Here is an 18,315-nt window from a genome sequence, read left to right as displayed (position 1 = left end):
TCCATTCTGATCCCTTGCGCTGTTGGAAGGCCTGATTGCTCTGGCAGCTCTCTCCTACTGCTGTGGTGTGGCAGCGCTGTGACCACAGGCAGGGGCAGGGACGGGTCAGTTCTCTGACAGAGCTGGCCTCCCTAACAGCACCTCCATCACAGCAGGGAATGTCCTCAGGGCAGTGCCTGAAGGCCTTCAGGCAAAAACACCTTTGGAAGGTCGTCTCCCAATGTTGCTGTCAAGAACATGCCCAGGAAAGTTCCCCACAAATGGCACCACCAGCGTAGAACTTAATTGTGTAAAGTGTGCAGGGGGGGACAAGCAGCAGCTCCCTCACTCAGCCAGGGCTCCTGGGAAAAGCACGAAGGAGCAGCAGAGCAGGTTCTTGTCAGGTCCTGTGTGTGCAGGACACCCCAGGGAAGCTGCCACAGGGCAATGGTCACACACCTGGGCAGTAACAACCACAGGCGTGAGCATAATGTGTGTGTGGTGAGATTAACCTGAGTAAGAACAAACACCATCCGTGTTCCTGGGGGTTCCATTAAGGGCTGTGGGACAGACAGTGTCTGGAGGTCACTTCACTTGGAGAGTAACGTCCCCTGGGAAACCCCCTGAATGCAGCACTGGGATGGGCTTCCTTGACCCCAGGTCCCTGTGTCCATTCCTCACGCCGTGGGGCATCTCAGAGAGGTGCCGAGCAGGGAGACACAGCGCGGGGCTGAGGTGCTGCCGGCCTCTGGGAGTGGCAACAGGAGGCCATGGAGTCTGCTGCAGGGCCTCTGCCCGTGCCAGGGAAGGACTCGTGTCTCTGAACAGCCCTGCCAGTGCCCTGACAGTGCCGTGTGTGTCTCCAGGAACAGCCTGTGTGCTACCTCACCCTCCCCTCTCTTCATGGCCTGTCCCTTTGATGACACGGTGTGACAGAAGCACCTCTGTGGAGCATCTCCCCTGTGCAGTCCGAAAGGGTTCTGCAGGCGTGAGCGGCATTGCCCTCTAGAAGATGGCATTTCTCACCTCTCACAGAGCACAGAGCACGTCTAGGGAGTAGGAATGCAGTGAGAGGCACACACTCTCCATGTTTCACCTCTCTGAACGTCCTTCACAATTTTTTTAAGCACCTGACACAGAAGGAAATGCCCTCAGTATGAGAAGTCCTCAACCTTCAGAAAAATTCTATTCCTCCTCTCTTCCTCTTGACCTGCCCCATGACTGTGGTTGGGAACACCCTCCTCATCATGGGGCTGCCTCTGGAAAACAGTGAAACCTGCTCCAGCTCCACCACCCTGACTATCCCCTGAATGTGGACAGCACAATCTCTGCTCACAGCAATGGTTACTGCTCTTTCCTGCACCTTTGGCGTGTACGGAGTGTTTCCTTGTGGTGGCCCCATCCTACGATGACGACTGGGCTGTATGCCACCCCCTGCTCTCTGCAAGGCTCGGGAACTGGAAGGGTTGTCTCCAGAAGAAGGCTGCACCTTGGCTGGGGGGATTTCTGTCATCTACAGCAATCATTTCATTCTTGTCCCAGATACATGTTGTGGTCCCCGTGTCCTGGACCACTTCTTCTTTGTGGGAGTGAAACACTGGAACAGGTCACCCAGAGAGGTTGTATGTACCCACTCTCTGGAGACATTCAAAGTCGGGTTGGACACGGCCCTGAGCAACCTGTCTAATTGGAGATGTCCCTGCTCCCTGCAGGGGGTTGGACTAGATGGTCTTTAATGGTCCCTTAAAACCCAACCCTGTTTATGATTCTGTGATTCTGTGGGTTTACACCAATGCTGAAACTCTCCTGATGTGAAACCATTACATTCATCATTGACTTTGTTTTCATAACCTGCTTTTTAGACCCATTCTTCCTCTGCCTGCACTTGGGCACAGCTCTCCTGCCCAGCATGGGCAGGCAGAAGGCCTTCTCCACCGGCTCCTCTCCCCTCCCTGGAGCCACTCCTTTCTGCGGCACCCCCACCACTGTCAGTGGGATGCCCAGAACAGCCCTCCTGAGAGAGTTTAACAAAGCCCTGTTTCAACACGCACCTCACCCCTGCTCGATCCTCTCATCTACAGCCTGAGGAGAAGGAAGGATGGGGGTTGGGAGGAACTGACAGAAACAGCTTAGGAAAGCTGTCGGCTGCCGAGAGATCCCGTTGGAGTCGTGGGCTTGTAGGAAGAAATCACTTCTGGTTTTCTTCTGAAGCAGCCCCCAAGTATCTGGACAGCGAGTATTGTGTCCTGGGCACTCCTCTGGCAGCGTGTCATAGTGAGAAGGCTTTTGGTGTCATGGAGATGGAGAAGGCTGGTCAGTGCCATTGTGAGACCTCTCTCCAACACCTTGGAAAGGCCAGAGCCATCTGAGAGCCTTGGAAAAAGCAGAAATGAAACCAGTTTTCAAAAAAGCAGGAAGGAGGATTGGGACAATGACAGACTGGCCAGCCTCACCAGGGAAGGGGATATGACAAGTCCTCCTGCAGCCATCTGCAGGCGTTTGAAGGACAAGAAAGGGATGGCAGAAGACATGTGGGAGGGAAAAAAGGGGACGTTGTGTACCCGGACTTTAGCAAGGCCTTTGACTACAGGTCTCCTGTAGTCTCCGTATAGCCAGGTTGAAGAAGTGGACGATGTGGTTGGTGGAAAGCTGTCTGAATAATGACGGAGGGACATCATCTGTGGTACAAAGTCCTTCTGGAACCCACTTACTAGTGGCATCCATCAAAGACCAGCCCTTGACAACTACTATGGAACATTATTATCTCTCCGTATGATGGCAGACAATGCACTTTCACCTCCTTTGTAGATGATGCCAAGCTGGGGGAGCCCTTGAGGAATCCCACCCTGTTAGCACTGTTGGTGGCAGGAGAGTTGGGAAGGATGACTGTGGTGGGTTAAACATGGCAGGGCACGGAGGGTCGGAAGGGAGAAGCGTAGAGGGATGGCACCTTTGGGGAGGAGCGCACAGGAGAGGTGACCCAAAGCTGACTAACAGAGTACTCCATCCCACCTGCACCTTGCTCAGTATAAAAGCTGAGGGATCACAGGGCTCAGGCTCTTTTTCCAATGTCAGATGCCAGCTGGAGGAGCGGTGCTAGAGGAGGCTGGGAAGCAAAAGCGTGGTTGTGATGTGACAATTCAGGGCAGCACTTGGCCAGGGGCTGGTCCCAGGGGAATGGCGCTGGAGCCCCGGTGGTCCTGCTGTGGCCGGGACATTAATGGCCCCTGCGAGCGGGGCGGGGGCAGGGGCAGAAGGAGATGTCCTGAGCCGGAGAGGGAAAAAACTAAATGGCCCAAGTGGGGCAGGAGCAAAGCGAGTCACCCCGATTTCAGCAGAGGCACAAAGAGCCACCTCGAGCGGGGCAGGAGTAAATCCAGGCACCTGGTGTAGGGCAGGGGCAAAAGGAGCCTCCCCAGGCAAGAGAGGGGAAAAACCAGCTGTCCTGAGGGGGACACGATGAAAAGAAGCCACCCAAGCAAGGCTGAGGCCACACTGGATGCCCCAAGGGAAGGATATAAAGAAGAAAGCCTCCCCAAGTGGAGCAGGAGGAAAACTCCCTGCCCTGAGCTGAGCAGGAGGAACTCACTGCCCCGAGCAAGAGTGGGGAAAACTGGAGGACGCAGGAGGTGCAGGGGCCCAACTGGCGAGCTCAAGGAGGGCAGGAATAGCAACCAGCTGCCTTCTTGGGGCAGAGGCAACACTCATTGCCCTCCAGGCAGGTCGTGGGGTTAAACCAGATGCTAAAAAGCCACCCACAAATGTTTTTTGGAGCTGCAGGGTGGGAGAGCAGCTGGGTGGGGGCCTGGCAGCCACCCAAGGTGCACCCAGTGCAGTTGCTCAAGGTGGTGCTTTTGTAGCACTCCTTCAGTCAGGTTGTGGCTGGATCTTCTGGGGTAGATAAAATCACAGAATCGGGGAATGATAGGGGTTGTAAGGGACCTCTGGAAATCATCTAGTCCACCTCCCCTGCCAGAGCAGGTTGAGCTAGAGCAGGTTGCACAGGAATGCGTCCAGGTGGGGTTTGAATATCTCCAGATACAGAGGCTACAGCACCTCTCTGGGCAGCCTGTCCCAGTGCTCTGCCACCCTTGAAGTCAAGAAGTTCTGAACCTGTCAGACACCAGGTGCTTTGCTGCAGGAGTCTCACAGACGCAGTCCTGTACCTGGGAAGAGTGGAAAAGAAGCCCTCAGCCCCCCGACTGTGCCAGCCAAAGCTGTGAAGGGGCTCGCTGACAGCCCTGGGCAGGTTTTTATGCCTGGGGCTGGTGCGGCTCCAGGCAGAGGCGGGAGCTCTGTGGGCAGATGAGCAGCCCTTGGCCAGCAGTGCCTGGGGCAGCCCAACAGCTGCTGGCTGGTGGCTGCAGGAGGTGCCCCCGCTGTGGTGGCTGAGGGGCCGCACTGCGTCCCCGTGCGTGTGGGGGTGTCCCCTGTCACAAAGGGGCAGTGATGTGACACCTGGCCACTGCTTGTGAGGTCACCTGGCCAGGGCTTGGCATCCTCAAGAGCGGGCCAGCCAAAGCTCCTTGGGCTGAGCTGGCCCTGGGACAACTCGGCTCCTGCCTTTGCCACTTCCTTGGCTGCTTTTTCCCAACCATTCATCGTTTACTGCCCACTTCTCCTCACCTTCCATCTTCTTCTGAAGGTAATGATGATTTGACCTTCAGGACAGATCATACAGGAGGTAGATGTGGGATCAAAGTATCGTCTGGTCTATACCTTCGGAGCTTTAGGATGAGCTGTTACAGCTTTATAGTCTGGCCAGATACGCACTGTGGGTAGAGTTCCTATTTGCTAATTGTTATTTCTTCAGCACATCCTAGGGTGGGTAAGTAGGGGTGGCAGTGTACTCTGAGGCTTTGGGCTCCGTCTGGAATGAGAAGAAGCCCATCCTGACGGATGCGGTAGGAAGGGAGACAGAAAAGGAGCACAGCAAAGGCAGCTGTTAAGGCAGCAGCTGAAAGCCAGTCCCTCCTGTGTCCAAGGGGGCAAAGTGTGGGGTGGAGAACCAGAGGGCTCTGCTGCTAATGGCAGCCAGAGGGAAGCAGCAGGTCCTCTTCAGAGAAGGTGACACCCAGTGCAGTCTTCCCAAAGGGCCTTGGTAACTGCTGTCAGTTGGATTCCTGCGACAGGGACAGCAGGGCCGTCAGCTGCAGCTCTGCAGCGGTTGGAACTACCACTGAAACGGTGCTGGTGGCGGATGCTGTTATCTGGGTTTAGTTTGGGATTTTTTGTAATTTATTTTGTTGAGGTGCAACTATTTCTTTGCACTCAGGTGTCAGGATTAGCACTGATCTTCTCTTTCTGGAGCATGTCCTGGCATCCTTCGTCATCCAGAGCTTTCCCTGCTGTTCCTGAAGAGGAGCGATGGCCTCATTGGGCCACCCATCGCTCCTGTGAGTGACGACTTCACCATCAGGCTTGGACTTTGTGAATCCCCAAAGGCAAGGGACGTGGCTGGTGCTCCGTCCCTGAATGTTGATGTACCGGCAATCGAGAGGGAATTCTGGGGTGAGTCAGTCATGACTTATGAGCCAGTTTTGACATCTCATGTCATGACTTCTCATCATGATGAGACATGGGGGATGCCCCCATCCATCCCCCAAGTCCATTCAGCACCCAAGCACATCATCAAGGCCTTTCAGCCTTCAGTTCCCTGAGTGTGTTCTGCACTCCAGTTTGGGAAGAAAAGGCCTATTTTCACCCATGGCACTGAGGAAACTCCCTTTTATTGCAGAGATACCACAAAGGAGGCCAGCATTACCATGGTTCCATCCCATCTCCTGAGTGTTCCATCCCATCTCCCATGCTCAGTGTAAAAGCTGAGGGATCAAAAGGTCGGCTCTTTTCTTCAATGGCTCTCTTTGTTCAGTGACTGATGCCTGAGGAGGACCCTGTTTGTCTGCCTTTGATCCTGATCTGTGCGTTCCTGAATCTATATCCGATATCCAGTTCCTATCTGGTGCTGAGTCCAGTCCTTGACTTCCCCAGTGCCTGCCATTGACTTCTCCCTGGGAGCCTGAAACGGTTTTGTGTGCATTGTATCTATTTCATTATTTCCTTTATATTTAATTATTAATATTTCATTAATGTAACTACTTTAATGAACTATTATTTTTATTACAGTAACCATTTTTTTCTAAACTCATGAATCTTTTCTCTCTTTTCTGTGTCTCCTTGGAGTGAGAGGTGGGGGAGAGCATCTGTCATCTCACCATTGGCCAATCTGCCCCAAACCACGACAGCCCTCCTGTCCAGCTGGTTTTTACCCATCTATTTATCCATCCATGCAGACCATAGTGTGCTGACATTGAACATTGTGGGGGATGATGCTGAAAGCCTTGCTGACTTCCAGGTAGAAGACAATCATTGCTCTTCCTTGCCCAGAAATCCTCTCCTTTCTTCAGAAAACGTAAAAAGGATGGCCAGGAAGAAGCTACCTTGGGTAAATCCAGGGTAAATCACCTTCTCTTTCAGACACCCAGAAAGGGGTGTCACAGGGGGGCACAGCCTTCTGTCACCCTGCTCATCCTTTGGGCCTTTTTGCAAGGTGCATGCAATGTTTGGGTTCTTACAGTAATCAGGGAGTTCCCTCAGACTCCGTGACCTTTCAAAGATGATGGAGAAGGGCCTCACGGTGACACCGTCCTGCTCGCTCAGGTCCTTGGGAGCCTGCCCCTCCAGCCCCATAGGCTGGTAAGGACTATGTTTGCTCAAGCGACACCTGAATTGATCCACATTCACTGCTGGTTATTTTCTTCCAGACTCCTGCCTTGAGGAGCAAAGGGCTGAGAGACCTTGCTGGGGAAGACTAAGGCAAGGGGGATACAGTATCTCATATTTCTCTACACCTGTTCTTACTAAATTCTCCAGTGGCCACACGTAATCTTTGGGTTTTTTCTTGAATTCTTCTGGAAGTACTAAGAGATCCTCTTGATGTCCTCGAAGCTCTTGCAAGGGTCAACACTAGGGAAGCTTTGGCTCCTCTAAAGCCATCCCTATTTCTAAATTCCTGCTTCAGTCCTTGCATCCACGTTCCTTCCTTAGCCAAGCTGCTCTCCTGAAATGTCTGGTTGTTTTCCGGCTTATGGATGTCGACAGTTCTTATGCTTGGAAGATGCTTCTCTGAAAGACCAACTGTACTGAGCTCTGCTGCCTTTGAATACTGCTGCCCATGGGCCTACCACTGAAAGTCCCCTGAAGAGGCTAAAATCTTCTCCCAGTATTTCATGGTCCCTACAGCCAAAGCTGACACTGGTTTTCGCATCCCTGATCAGCGCTTCCTCTTTTGCAAGGACTGGATTGGAGTGAGCATCACCTTTGTTGGTCTGCGCCTGTGCAAAGAAGTTGTCCAAAGAGACCCCAACACCAGCTGGACAGTATGCATCCTGCCATGCTCACCTGCCAGTGAGCGTCATTAAAGTCTCCAATAGCACTTGGGGTCATGGATCTGAGGACTTCCATGGCTTGCTTAAGCAAACCTTTCTCCACTTCCTTACCCTGATTGCAGGTGCTTTGTCTCCCACGAGGGTGTCACACTAACAGGCCTCTCCTTTGACCCTCACTCACAAGGGCTCACGCAACCTGCTGCGCACCCCATAGAGGAGCTCCACACATAGAACAAGCTCCTGCACATGGAGGGCATCTCCCTCCTCATCTTCCTGGCCCGTCTCTCCTGAAAAGCCCCTATGCACCATGGCAGCACCACTGTGAGCTGTCCCACCACCCCTTGCCACTTATTCCACCAACGTACAAACTCTAGGATGGCACATGGGACTCCAGCTCCTCCGGTCTGTGCCCCAGGCTGAGGGCACTGGTGCACATTTGGTCTGCAGCACCTGAGCTGGAGCACTGGGGCCAAGCTTGGACTTGTCCCAGGCAAACCCAGTACCAAGTGCCCAAGACCCCACACCTGCTAATGCTGTGCTCGAGACCAGAGACATACTGGATGCGACGGCAGGCGGCAATGTGAAGGCACTAAACGAGGAAACGCTGCTCCCTACAACACCAGAAAAGCCAGGCTGGGCTCTGTAGCCCTGGAAGAAGCAGGCTTTGTTGTCTGTAGTGTTGCTGAAGACCTGTGCTGGAGGTGAAGCTGATCTCCAGGATGACAAGGTGCTCCTCAAAATGTCCCTCATCAAGGGCCTCAGGAAAGGATTGTTGAAAGAAGAACTGGGAGAGTTTGGGAGCAGCCAAATCATTTGAGACCCCAGTGTGATAGGCTTCCTGTTCATGACCTGCTCTGCATCAGCTGAATGGAGATGGGTGAGACCGTGCCTCACTGCAGTGGTGGGTTTCAGTCGCTGATCAACGGAAACTGAACGTGCCTGAGATGCCACATAGGCTTGCACAAAGGAACCAAATCGGCCTGCAGTGCCCTCTGAGGTGTCCCTCAGGCATCTGCTCTGAACACCAATGGCTTTCCCATAGGTCCTGTGCGGTCCCTGCCAGCCTGTGCTGGAGAGCGCTGGCATCTCACTTAGCACCACAGGCCTGTGTTTGGCCATTGAGAAGCGTCCTGAATTGGGTTAAGCCATGTAGGGATGTCCCTGAAACAACTGCCATTACAGTCAGTGGAGAGCTAGGAACTACAGCTGATGGAGAAGAGAAAGAGAGGGACTTAGGTCCATTTGCTCAGCTGATGACCTCTGTAGGCTGCTGTAGATATAAGGAAAAGGAAAGGTTTTAGTTGTCTTAAAGGTAAACACCTGCTGTCATTTCCATCTGCCAAAGGAATTCCTCACAAGGCTCCAGGATGGTGCCCCCGATGCTGCCTTGTCTCTCAGCATTGCTGCATTACAGCTTCTTGCAGTCACCTGCAAATGTCTTGGACAAGCTCTGGTGTCACCTCCAATGTCACCAGGTGTTTCCACCTGAACAACACCCTCAATCTCCATGAAGTAGCCTGAGAGCTGAGACAAGGAGCTCCCATACAGCTGCCTGTATTTGTGCACACCTGAACTGAGGCAAGAAGAATCCCACCTCCTGTGGGTTTGTGGAAGGAACAAGAGGGAGTCCTCTCCTAGCCCAGGACTTCAAACCCAGGATGAGATGCCTCAAATGATTCGGCTGCATCACTGCACTCACCACGGGTAAAGAGCTGTCTGGGTGTCCTGTCTAATGGTGAGACAAGGAAAGGCTATTCTCATGCCTAACTCTGTCTCTGGTAATAGAAACGACACAGCTGGAAAGAAGTGTCTCTGCCCAGCTGAGGAAGGGAACCTCAGTGCTGACTTCAGCCTGTTTCCCAGCAGGTTCTCCCGAAGCCCCAGGGACACCTGAAGGGAGGCCAAAGTGGGCAGAGCAAGGGCTGCCTTGGGCTGCTCCTCTGCTGCTGAGCTGGGCTGGGCTCCTGGGACAGAGGGAGCTCATGGCAAGCGGGCAGCACTCCTTCCACAGCACTGCAGGGAGACAGCTCTGCCCAAAGCGCAGCAGGGCTGAGGGCACTGCCTGCAGGTGCCAAGGGGAGAGGAGCAAGGCAGAGGTGTTAAAGGCACTCTAGGAGCGGGGGCATAGCTGAGCTCTCACTGCGGGAGGAATCTTCACAGCCCTCTATATGGTAAGTCTCTGGCTGCAGGGTACTGAGTTTGGTGTTCTTTGGAGGACATCCTAGACCTGGTTCATCCCGCAGCCTGCAGGACCTGGCAGGAGGATTCTCAGAGATTCCCAAGCAGAGGAGGAGGACGTGCTCTGGAGCAGGGCTTCCCTGCTGCACTTCAGCAGGTCGGGGCACGGTGGTTTCCTTGTCTTTGGGATGACTGCAGGGGTACCAACCTGGGTGTGCAGCCAGAGGAGCCCAGGGCTGTCCTTCCGCAGACGGTCCCTGCACCCCGGGGGATCACTGCCAGGGCATTTCCAAGGAAACTTTTCAAGAGGCTGGTCAAAGTGGGGATTACCTGAAAGGGAAGGAGTCTGTGCTTTGAGACGAGTCACCTTGTTTGGCTGGGTGGACAGTGGGAGATGGGACTTCATTTTTCCACCCTTGCGAAGGCACGGGGTCGCCCACTCCCTTTGAGTTCTCTGAGCCGCCCCTTTGCCCCTGTGCAGGCAGAGATGCCCTGGAGCAGTTCCCTGCTGCCAGGAGGTGTTTGCAGGGCAGAGCTGAGCACATCGCAGGTGGGATGGAGTTCTCTTTCTGGGAGCACTGCAAAGGAGGAGACCTGGGCACAGAGAAGTGGTTCCCAGCAGAGACAGCTCCAGGCAGCAGAAACCTTGTCAGAGAGGGAGAGGGAGGAGATCCCAGAAACGTGAGGGGAGGGGGGATTCGGGCACCCCCCTGCCATCCGCTGCAGTGCAAGCACCTTTCCTGCAGCAGCTCCCAGGTCTCCTCTCCCACACAGTGCAGCCCCCCACTCTCAGCGTCACAAACACTCGGCCATCACTTTCCTTCCCAACAGCTCAACCAACACAGAGGGAGATGCCACGGGACGGCTGTAGGTCGGCAGCTGCAATGAGGCCTCTGTGTCCCTGGCTGGGAGGGGAGAGATGAGATTCCTCTGCTCTCAGCAGTGTCCTGGCCTTTTCGGGGGAACACCTGGGTGTTACTGTCCTCAAGCTCAAACAGGTGCCTGCCCAGGGCATCTGGGAGCAGGGTGAGGGACAGGTCAGCTCTCCACACTCTTCACTGAGGGACAGTCCCTTTGCCTGCCAGCACCCAGAGGATTTCACTTGGAGTGCAGCAGGAATGCTCCAAAACTCCTCAGCTCTTGTGTGACAACTGGAACAAAGTCCACAAAGCAAATTCCCCTCAACTTTGCTCTGCCGTCGGGTAAATTAGGAGTGACAATGCTGAAAAGCTCTTCGATATCAAAAGTGGATGTAGGCTAAGATCACCCCGTCTTCCTATCGACCAATTGCTGTAGGCAGGACTGAATCCTGCAGAGCCCCCTGCTCCCAGTGGCACCCTCAGCCAGCACCAACCACAGCTCATGAAAGGGACCTGCCAAAGGTCTGCTTGAAAGGGGAGAGGAACTTTCAGAGGTTTTTCTGAGAAACTGAATAGACTTTGGTCTCTTCTTTGAATAGGTCCCCATGTCCAGAGGACAAATATCCAATGGCAGCTCCACCACCCAGTTCCTCCTCCTGGCATTCGCAGACACACGGGAGCTGCAGCTCTTGCACTTCGGGCTCTTCCTGGGCATCTACCTGGCTGCCCTCCTGTGCAACGGCCTCATCATCACCGCCATCGCCTGTGACCACCGCCTCCACACCCCCATGTACTTCTTCCTCCTCAACCTCTCCCTCCTCGACCTGGGCTCCATCTCCACCGCTGTCCCAAAATCTATGGCCAATTCCCTCTGGGACACCAGGGCCATCTCCTATGCAGGATGTGTTGCCCAGGTCTTTCTGTTTGTCTTTTTCATTTCAGCAGAGTTTTATCTTCTCACTGTCATGTCCTATGACCGCTACGTTGCCATCTGCAAACCCCTGCACTACGGGACCCTCCTGGGCAGCAGAGCTTGTGTCCACATGGCAGCAGCTGCCTGGGGCAGTGGGTTTCTCCATGCTCTCCTGCACACGGCCAATACATTTTCCCTACCCCTCTGCCAGGGCAATGCCCTGGACCAGTTCTTCTGTGAAATCCCCCAGATCCTCAAGCTCTCCTGCACAGACTACTACTTCAGGGAAGCTGGGCTTCTTGTGGTTAGTGTCTGTTTAGGCTTTGAATGTTTTATTTTCATTGTGCTGTCCTATGTGCAGATCTTCAGGGCTGTGCTGAGGATCCCCTCTGAGCAGGGACGGCACAAAGCCTTTTCCACGTGCCTCCCTCATCTGTCTGTCATCTCCCTGTTTCTCAGCAGTGTCATGTTTGCCTACCTGAAGCCCCCCTCCATCTCCTCCCCTGCTCTAGACCTGGTGGTGGCAGTCCTGTACTCAGTGGTGCCTCCAGTACTGAACCCCCTCATCTACAGCATGAGGAACCAGGAGCTCAAGGATGCCCTATGGAAACTGGCTCAATGGACGTCGTTTCACCATTAATAAATTGTTTCCCCTTCTCCGCACGTTTTCTAGACTTTCTCTTAGGCAATAAGCCTGCTTTTTTCTCTTGCAGTCATCCTGCTTCTGTATAATTTTCTGGGTTTGTACCACTTGTCTTGAGGTTTGTTCCAGTTGTGTCTGACCCTTGCACAACACTGTGTCAAAGGTGACCTGTCTAATAGCAGCTCTTCAAGAAAAAGGCATCTCCCAGGTGCAGTGCCTGGATGCTAGGTGCTTCCTCCAAAGGTGCTGCCAATAAAATGTCCAACGAACTGGTCTTTCAAAGAGTCTGTTCTCCCTGTGTTCTCCCTGTGTTTGGGGTTAAGCTCACTGTACTATTGGGTTCCGTGGACCAAATGTTCTGGTTCGAAAGGCTCTCTTCTTGTCTCCAGTGGTAGTGGAGATGGTGCATGAGCTCCCGATTACCTCCTCAGGCTGCTTCACATGTGTCAGGACTTATGGCATACAGCAGACTCTATGGAAATGAATTTGGACGTGTGAGGAGAGGATGGGGACTCACCACGTGCCCTGAGCTGGGAGTGAATGAAGACACAGGAGATGAAACATCCACAGAGGTGAAGTACCCCACAAGCAAAACACTAAACTGAGGTATGCACAAACAAGGACTCTGCAATGCCCAGAAAGTCAGTGTGGATCCGGTAGGCGTGGGAGAGGGAGGCTGGAGAGGTGTGGGAGCTGCCGGAGGACCCTCAGGGCCAAGGAATGTCGTGCTGTCCTGGGGAGCGGGGCTGATGTGAGCAGAGGAGGGGGCAAATTCACTCAGGGTTGGGGGTCACCTCAAAAGGCTATCAGGAGAGGCAGAGAGTGACTAGCCTGTTTTCCTCATTGCCTTGAGGCCAGCACTAGCCTGGGGCTGATGGGGAGGCTGAGCTCCTTGTCTGCCCCCCAGGGGCTGTGTGCCCTTCAGAGGAGCTGGGGCTGTGGAGTGAGTGCCGAGAGCTCTGCAGCGACTGTGGTGGGCACTGCTGTGGGACCAGCCCAGACTGGGCAGCTGTGCTTGGCTGGGCAGAGGAGAGGGCAAGGGCTCTGGAGAGAGATGAGGAACAGCTGGGATGGGCTGGTAAAAGCCTGGGAGAGGAAAATGTCAGTGTAGAGCTAAGTTGTGGGAGTGTGCAGGGTGTGGGCACTCCAGGTGTGGCCTCACCAGTGCCAAGGAGAGGGGAAGGTCACCTCCCTCCATCTGCCAGCAATGCTTTTCCTGATGCAGCCCAGGAGGCTGTTGGTCTTTGTCATGGTGGTGCATTGCTGGCTCATGCTCAGCTGTTTGTCCTCCAGGACCCCAAGGTCCTTCTCTGCAGAGCCACTATCTAGCCAGTCAGCCCCCAGCATGGTGTCACAGCGTGGCTAGATCACAAGCTGTCCTCCCCCAGGGACTTTCTCAGCAGCAGCTTGTCCTTCTTGCAGATCAGCTCCACCTCTGCCATAGGTCCCACAGTGCTTCAGAGTAACCTGGGACAGCAAACCCCTCTCCTGCCAGGGCTGCGCAGCCAAGGCCTGTTTCTCTCTGGCCCTGGGGACTGCAGCTTTTACTCTCGTTGTGGGAATCTCATCCATCGTTTTGTGTCCACCTGCCATCCACTCCAGCATGCCTCTGCAGGGTTTCTGGCAGGAAGTGTGGCCTGTGGGGGACCCACACCGGAGCAGGCTGCGAGTGCACATTGCTGGCTCATGTTGAGCTTCTCATCCACCAGCACACCCAAGTCCCTCTCCTCAGGGCTGCTCTCAAGCCATTCTCCACCCAGCCTGTATTTGTGCCTGGGATTGCCCCGACCCACGTGCAGGACCTTGCACCTGCCCTGGTTGAACTTCATGAGGTCCACACAGGCCCATCTCTCAAGCCTGTCCGGGTCCTTCTGGATCCCATCCCATCCCTCCAGCTTGTCAACTGCTTCACACAGCTTGGTGTTGAAACAAAGAACTCGACACAACAGCACTTGGATACTGTGAAGTCCGTGTTCTTTATTCAGCTTTCTTGTTGCCCTTGATGCCTCTGGCCAGATTTGACTCTCTCTGGGCTTTAGCTCTCCTAACATGATCCATGGCTGCTTGGACAATTTCTCTGTATTCCTCCCAGGCTACCTGTCCTTGCTTCCACCTTCTGTAGGCTTCCTTTTTCTTTGATTTACCCATGGTAAGTCCATGCTGATGGTTCTTAGCACAGCTGCCAAATGGGCCACACTGATGCACAAGTGGAGCTGGTACTGCCAAGAGGCAGAGCTGGTCAGAGATGTGAAGACCAGTCTCAGCCTTGGCTGTAGTGACCATCGAATGGTGGTCTCCCAGATCTCCAGGGGAACAGGGAAGGAGAGGAGCAGAGCATAAACCCTGGACAGTAGGGAAGGAGGCCTACTGAGGGCACTGGCAGGTGGGCTCCCATGGAAACCATGTCAGGGCCCTGAAAACATCCACAGGCCTTCATGGCCCTGAGCAGCTTCACCTGGGGCCTCCTCCCACCCCTCTGTCCATCAGCTCAGGATCCCCTTTAAGCCCAGGCCTGAGGTTCAGCCCCAGCTTGATCTACGCTGTAGGTGTAAAGGTTCTCCAGACACAGCCTTGCCTGTCCATGGACCTTGTTGGTTTGCTCTTGCAGGCTGACTTCCCAGCTTGATTCTTTATCGGGTGGACCACGAAAGAACTGCCATTCACTGAGCGGCCCTCCAAGTGCCAGACCCCAGCTGATTCACAGGGGCCTAGGGCCTTTCTGCGTTCTTTCTTCATGTCACTTGGTCAGGTTTGGGGAGGAGAGGAAGAAAAGCATGTGAGGTTTCTGGGTGCCAATGACTGAAAGTGGGAAGCAGAAGCATCCCATGTGAAGTGATTTAAAGGCTGGGCTAGTTCAACACTCTTATTTTCAACTCCTTTCTTGGAGGCCTTCAACCTTCCACAGAAATCTGGAAGCTCTGAGATTCCTCCATCTCACTCTCTTTTAGCAATTAAGTTGATAGTAACCAAGCCAGAGGCTTTGTTTCCATTCTTTTTACAGCCTAAATCACCACTTGGTCTGCAGATGTGGAGAAGTTTGTAGAAGAACAAGAAAGACAAGAAAGTGGCTGCTCCCAGGAATCTCAGGAGGCATGGCATACTGATAGCTTTGTTCAGGAAGCTGGTCAAATGCCTCAAGGCATGACCAATGCTGGTCAAATGTTGCTCAAGGCTTTATCCCGTAGGAGATGGAAAACATCCAAGGACAGAGATGGCACAATGTCACTGGGAAACCTCCTGCAATGCTTGGATGCCCTCACAGAGAAAAAGATTTTCATTTTCTTTGTCCTGAACCTTCCTTATTTCAACATCTGACCATTGTCTATTAACCTCCTGCCAAGCACCACTGTCACAAGCCTGGCCCCATGGCCCTGAAAATGTCCCCATAGGGACACACAGGCTGCTATGAGCTTCCCAAGACCTTCCCTTCTCCAGGCTAAAGAAGGCCCTTCCCCTTCAGCCCCTAAGCATCTTGGTGGCCAACCGCTGAACTCGCTCCCAGCTATCACAATCTTCCTTGCTGTGATGTGTTGACCATGGCCAATAGCCAATAGCCCAGCAGCCACATAGTCGCTCACACTTTCTTCCCCCTTCACAAGTGGGACAAGGAAGAAATAAAGTGTGAAAAGTTTTGGGTCAACATAACAATTTAACTGGTGAAGAGAAGAGATGAAAAAAAACCTCAACAAGTGAAACGGAGACCATCACTCAACACCTCCCACAAGCAGACTAATGCCCAGCCAGTCTCCAAGCAGCAGACTCCTTAAACAATAAAAAACCCCACCATCTTCCTCCTGTGCCTCAAGCTTTTATTCCTGAGCATGAGGTCATATGGTATGGAATATGCCTCTGGTCAGTTTGGATCAGCGGTCCTGGCTGGGTCCCCTCTCAACTTCTTTCTCACCTCCCACCTACTCGCTGGAGGGAGCAGAACGAAGAAACAGAGAAGGCCTTGACACCATGCAAACTCTGTTCAGCAATACCCAAAACACTGGAGTCTTCTGAGTTTTCTCAAGTCCCACGGGCATAGGAAACGGCCATCCTCCGGGACTTCTTGTGGTCTGGTCCAGAAGAGAAGCCGTGCTGGGCTGGCCTTTTTCCTTTAGGAGCGTTAGACCAGCAGCCCATGGAGGACCCCGGTGGAGCAGGCTCCTGGCAGGACCTGCTGCCCAAGGAGAGGAGCCCATGCTGGAGCAGGTTTTGCAGCAGGACCTGTGGCCTGTGGGGGACCCACACTGCAGCAGTCCACGCCTGAAGGACTGTACCCTGTGGAAAGCATCCACGCTGGAGCCGTTTGTGGAGAACTGCAGTCAGTGGGAAGGACCCACAGTTGGGCAAGGTCAGAAACGAAGTGTTATGAACTGACGGCAACTCCCATTCCACAACCCCCCTGTGCCACTCGGGGCAAAGGTAGAAGAGTTAGGAATGAAGTTGAGCCTGGGAAGAAGGGAGGGAGGGAGGGGGGAAGGTGTTTTGAATTGTGTTTTCTTTCTCACTGTCCTATTCTGTTACAATCAATTGGAAATACATTTAATGAATTTTCCCAAGTTGGGTCTGTTTTGCCCATGGGAGTAATTGGTCAATTAATTGGTAAACAAATGATCCTCCGAGTTTATTGCTATTGACAAACATGGCGAGAGTTGCCCTCATGCACAAATGCAGCTACTTCATGGTGCAGGCAGTCACGTTGGCGAGGCATGATTGACCCTTGGTAAGTCCGTGCTGATGGGTTTTGGACACGTTCTGCTGTTGGTGCCAAAAAATGTCACCCAAGAGGACTCCAACTGATGGCCCGCTCCTCACCGATGTGAGCTTGTGCAGCCTCTGGTTCCCTGCGGTGCAGTGTTGGATTCTTCCAAAGACGGGTGCACCATTTGCTTGTCCTCTCTCACAAGAGACCTCTGCCAATCCCATGACCTCTCAGAAAGGATATTCCAAAGAAATATTGATCTTCCCTGTGACGCCATTACAACTATTCTCCCTGTTACACAGTGCAGTTAGTTTCTCTAATTTTTTGTCTACTTGTCCTGATACAGTGACCATTTCTAAAGTCACCTTGTCAGACCCAGACTGTCTCGGCAAAGGCCCTTTCCATAGTTCTTCAGTTTTCTTCTCCATTTACTCTTTGTTCATCCAGGTACCTCTCGCCCACGCTGCTGCTTTCACCTTCAGGGACTGAACAGCCTGACTGTCTCTCAACAGTCTAATTGCCTCCTTAGCCAGCTCTTTAATTATGTTTATATGTATTGTTTTTTATCTAACTACCTAAGTTTATCCCTTGTAGAAATCAACCTCATTAGTGGTAGCTTGTACTTAGCATATGATTGCAGAATATCATTTATTGTTTATGAAAACTGATTGTGCTTTACTTTTCTTTTCTGAAGAATGGGGAAAATTCTCCTGTGCCTGGGTGCAGCCAGGTCTCTAAGGGGCTCAGGTGGGAGATGGTGCAATGGAGCTGTAACCTCCAGCTGCAGAGAGCAGTGAAGTCTGATGCAAGGAGCAGTGATGCAAGTCCCAGGTGGGCAATGTCAGAAATGGTGAGGTTGGGGAGGTGAGGAGCAAGGCTGTCCATCCAGCGATGGACATCAAGGGACTGCTTTCCCTAGGTGTCCAGACTTCCTGAGGAAACACTCTGCACCAATATCAATCAGAGAATGCTTCTATCACCTCTTCTGTAAAGTGAAAAGTAATAAAATATATCCTTTAACAGAGAAGATCATTTTTATCAGATGCATTTTGAAATCTTCCTACTTCATTACACTATGAAACCTCTCCAATTAGCTGTACAAGTCTTGAAGAAAATTACAAAAAGAGAAGCTTGTTAAGGCTTTCTGTCTTGTAATGAGCCCCATGGGGTATTTGCTGCTGAGTCCACAGACCTCAGATACTGAGAGAAGGTTGAACAGAGTGCTCAAGAAATCAGAAGTCAAACTCCAAGTACCTGGAAGCATTAATGAGCCCCACTGAGGGCCATTCCTGACAAAGCCTCCCCAGGGACTCGTTAGAGCAGATAATTGGAGGCTGTGATTGCAGGTGGGCAAAGGCAGAGTGCAGGTGGCTGTAATGCTGAAGAAACCCTTGCTTTGTTTGATGCAGCAGAAAGGCCAAGCCCTCAGCCCCAGGCCCTGGCAAGGCAGATCCTGTCCCTCGCTTGTGGCCCAGGGCTCTTCCTGGGGCAGAGGGATGTGAGGGGGAGCAATGCCAAGTGTAGGAAAATTCTGTGACACCTCCTGGCCTCCCAGAGAAGGGGCGAGGAGGAAACAGAGTCCTGAGGCTCAAAACAATCACAGACTCATGGAATCATCTATGTTGGAAAGGATCTTTAACATCATTGTGTCCAACTGTAAACCC

The 18,315-nt window shown here is 53.0% G+C and overlaps 1 protein-coding gene across 1 annotated transcript; it reads left to right on the top strand.

The window, feature by feature from the left end:
• Positions 1–11,226: 11,226 nt before the first annotated feature.
• LOC134527017 (olfactory receptor 14C36-like) lies at positions 11,227–12,356 on the top strand (the record flags this gene model as incomplete). Its single annotated transcript, XM_063359365.1, has 2 exons — positions 11,227–11,868; positions 12,351–12,356. Coding segments are annotated over 2 exons (648 nt in total), but the record flags the coding sequence as incomplete, so codon positions are not given.
• Positions 12,357–18,315: the final 5,959 nt, after the last annotated feature.

Source organism: Chroicocephalus ridibundus, chromosome 25 (assembly GCF_963924245.1).
Source record: "Chroicocephalus ridibundus chromosome 25, bChrRid1.1, whole genome shotgun sequence".
NCBI classification, from domain to species: domain Eukaryota; kingdom Metazoa; phylum Chordata; class Aves; order Charadriiformes; family Laridae; genus Chroicocephalus; species Chroicocephalus ridibundus.
This window is presented reverse-complemented; position numbering and strand designations above follow the sequence as displayed.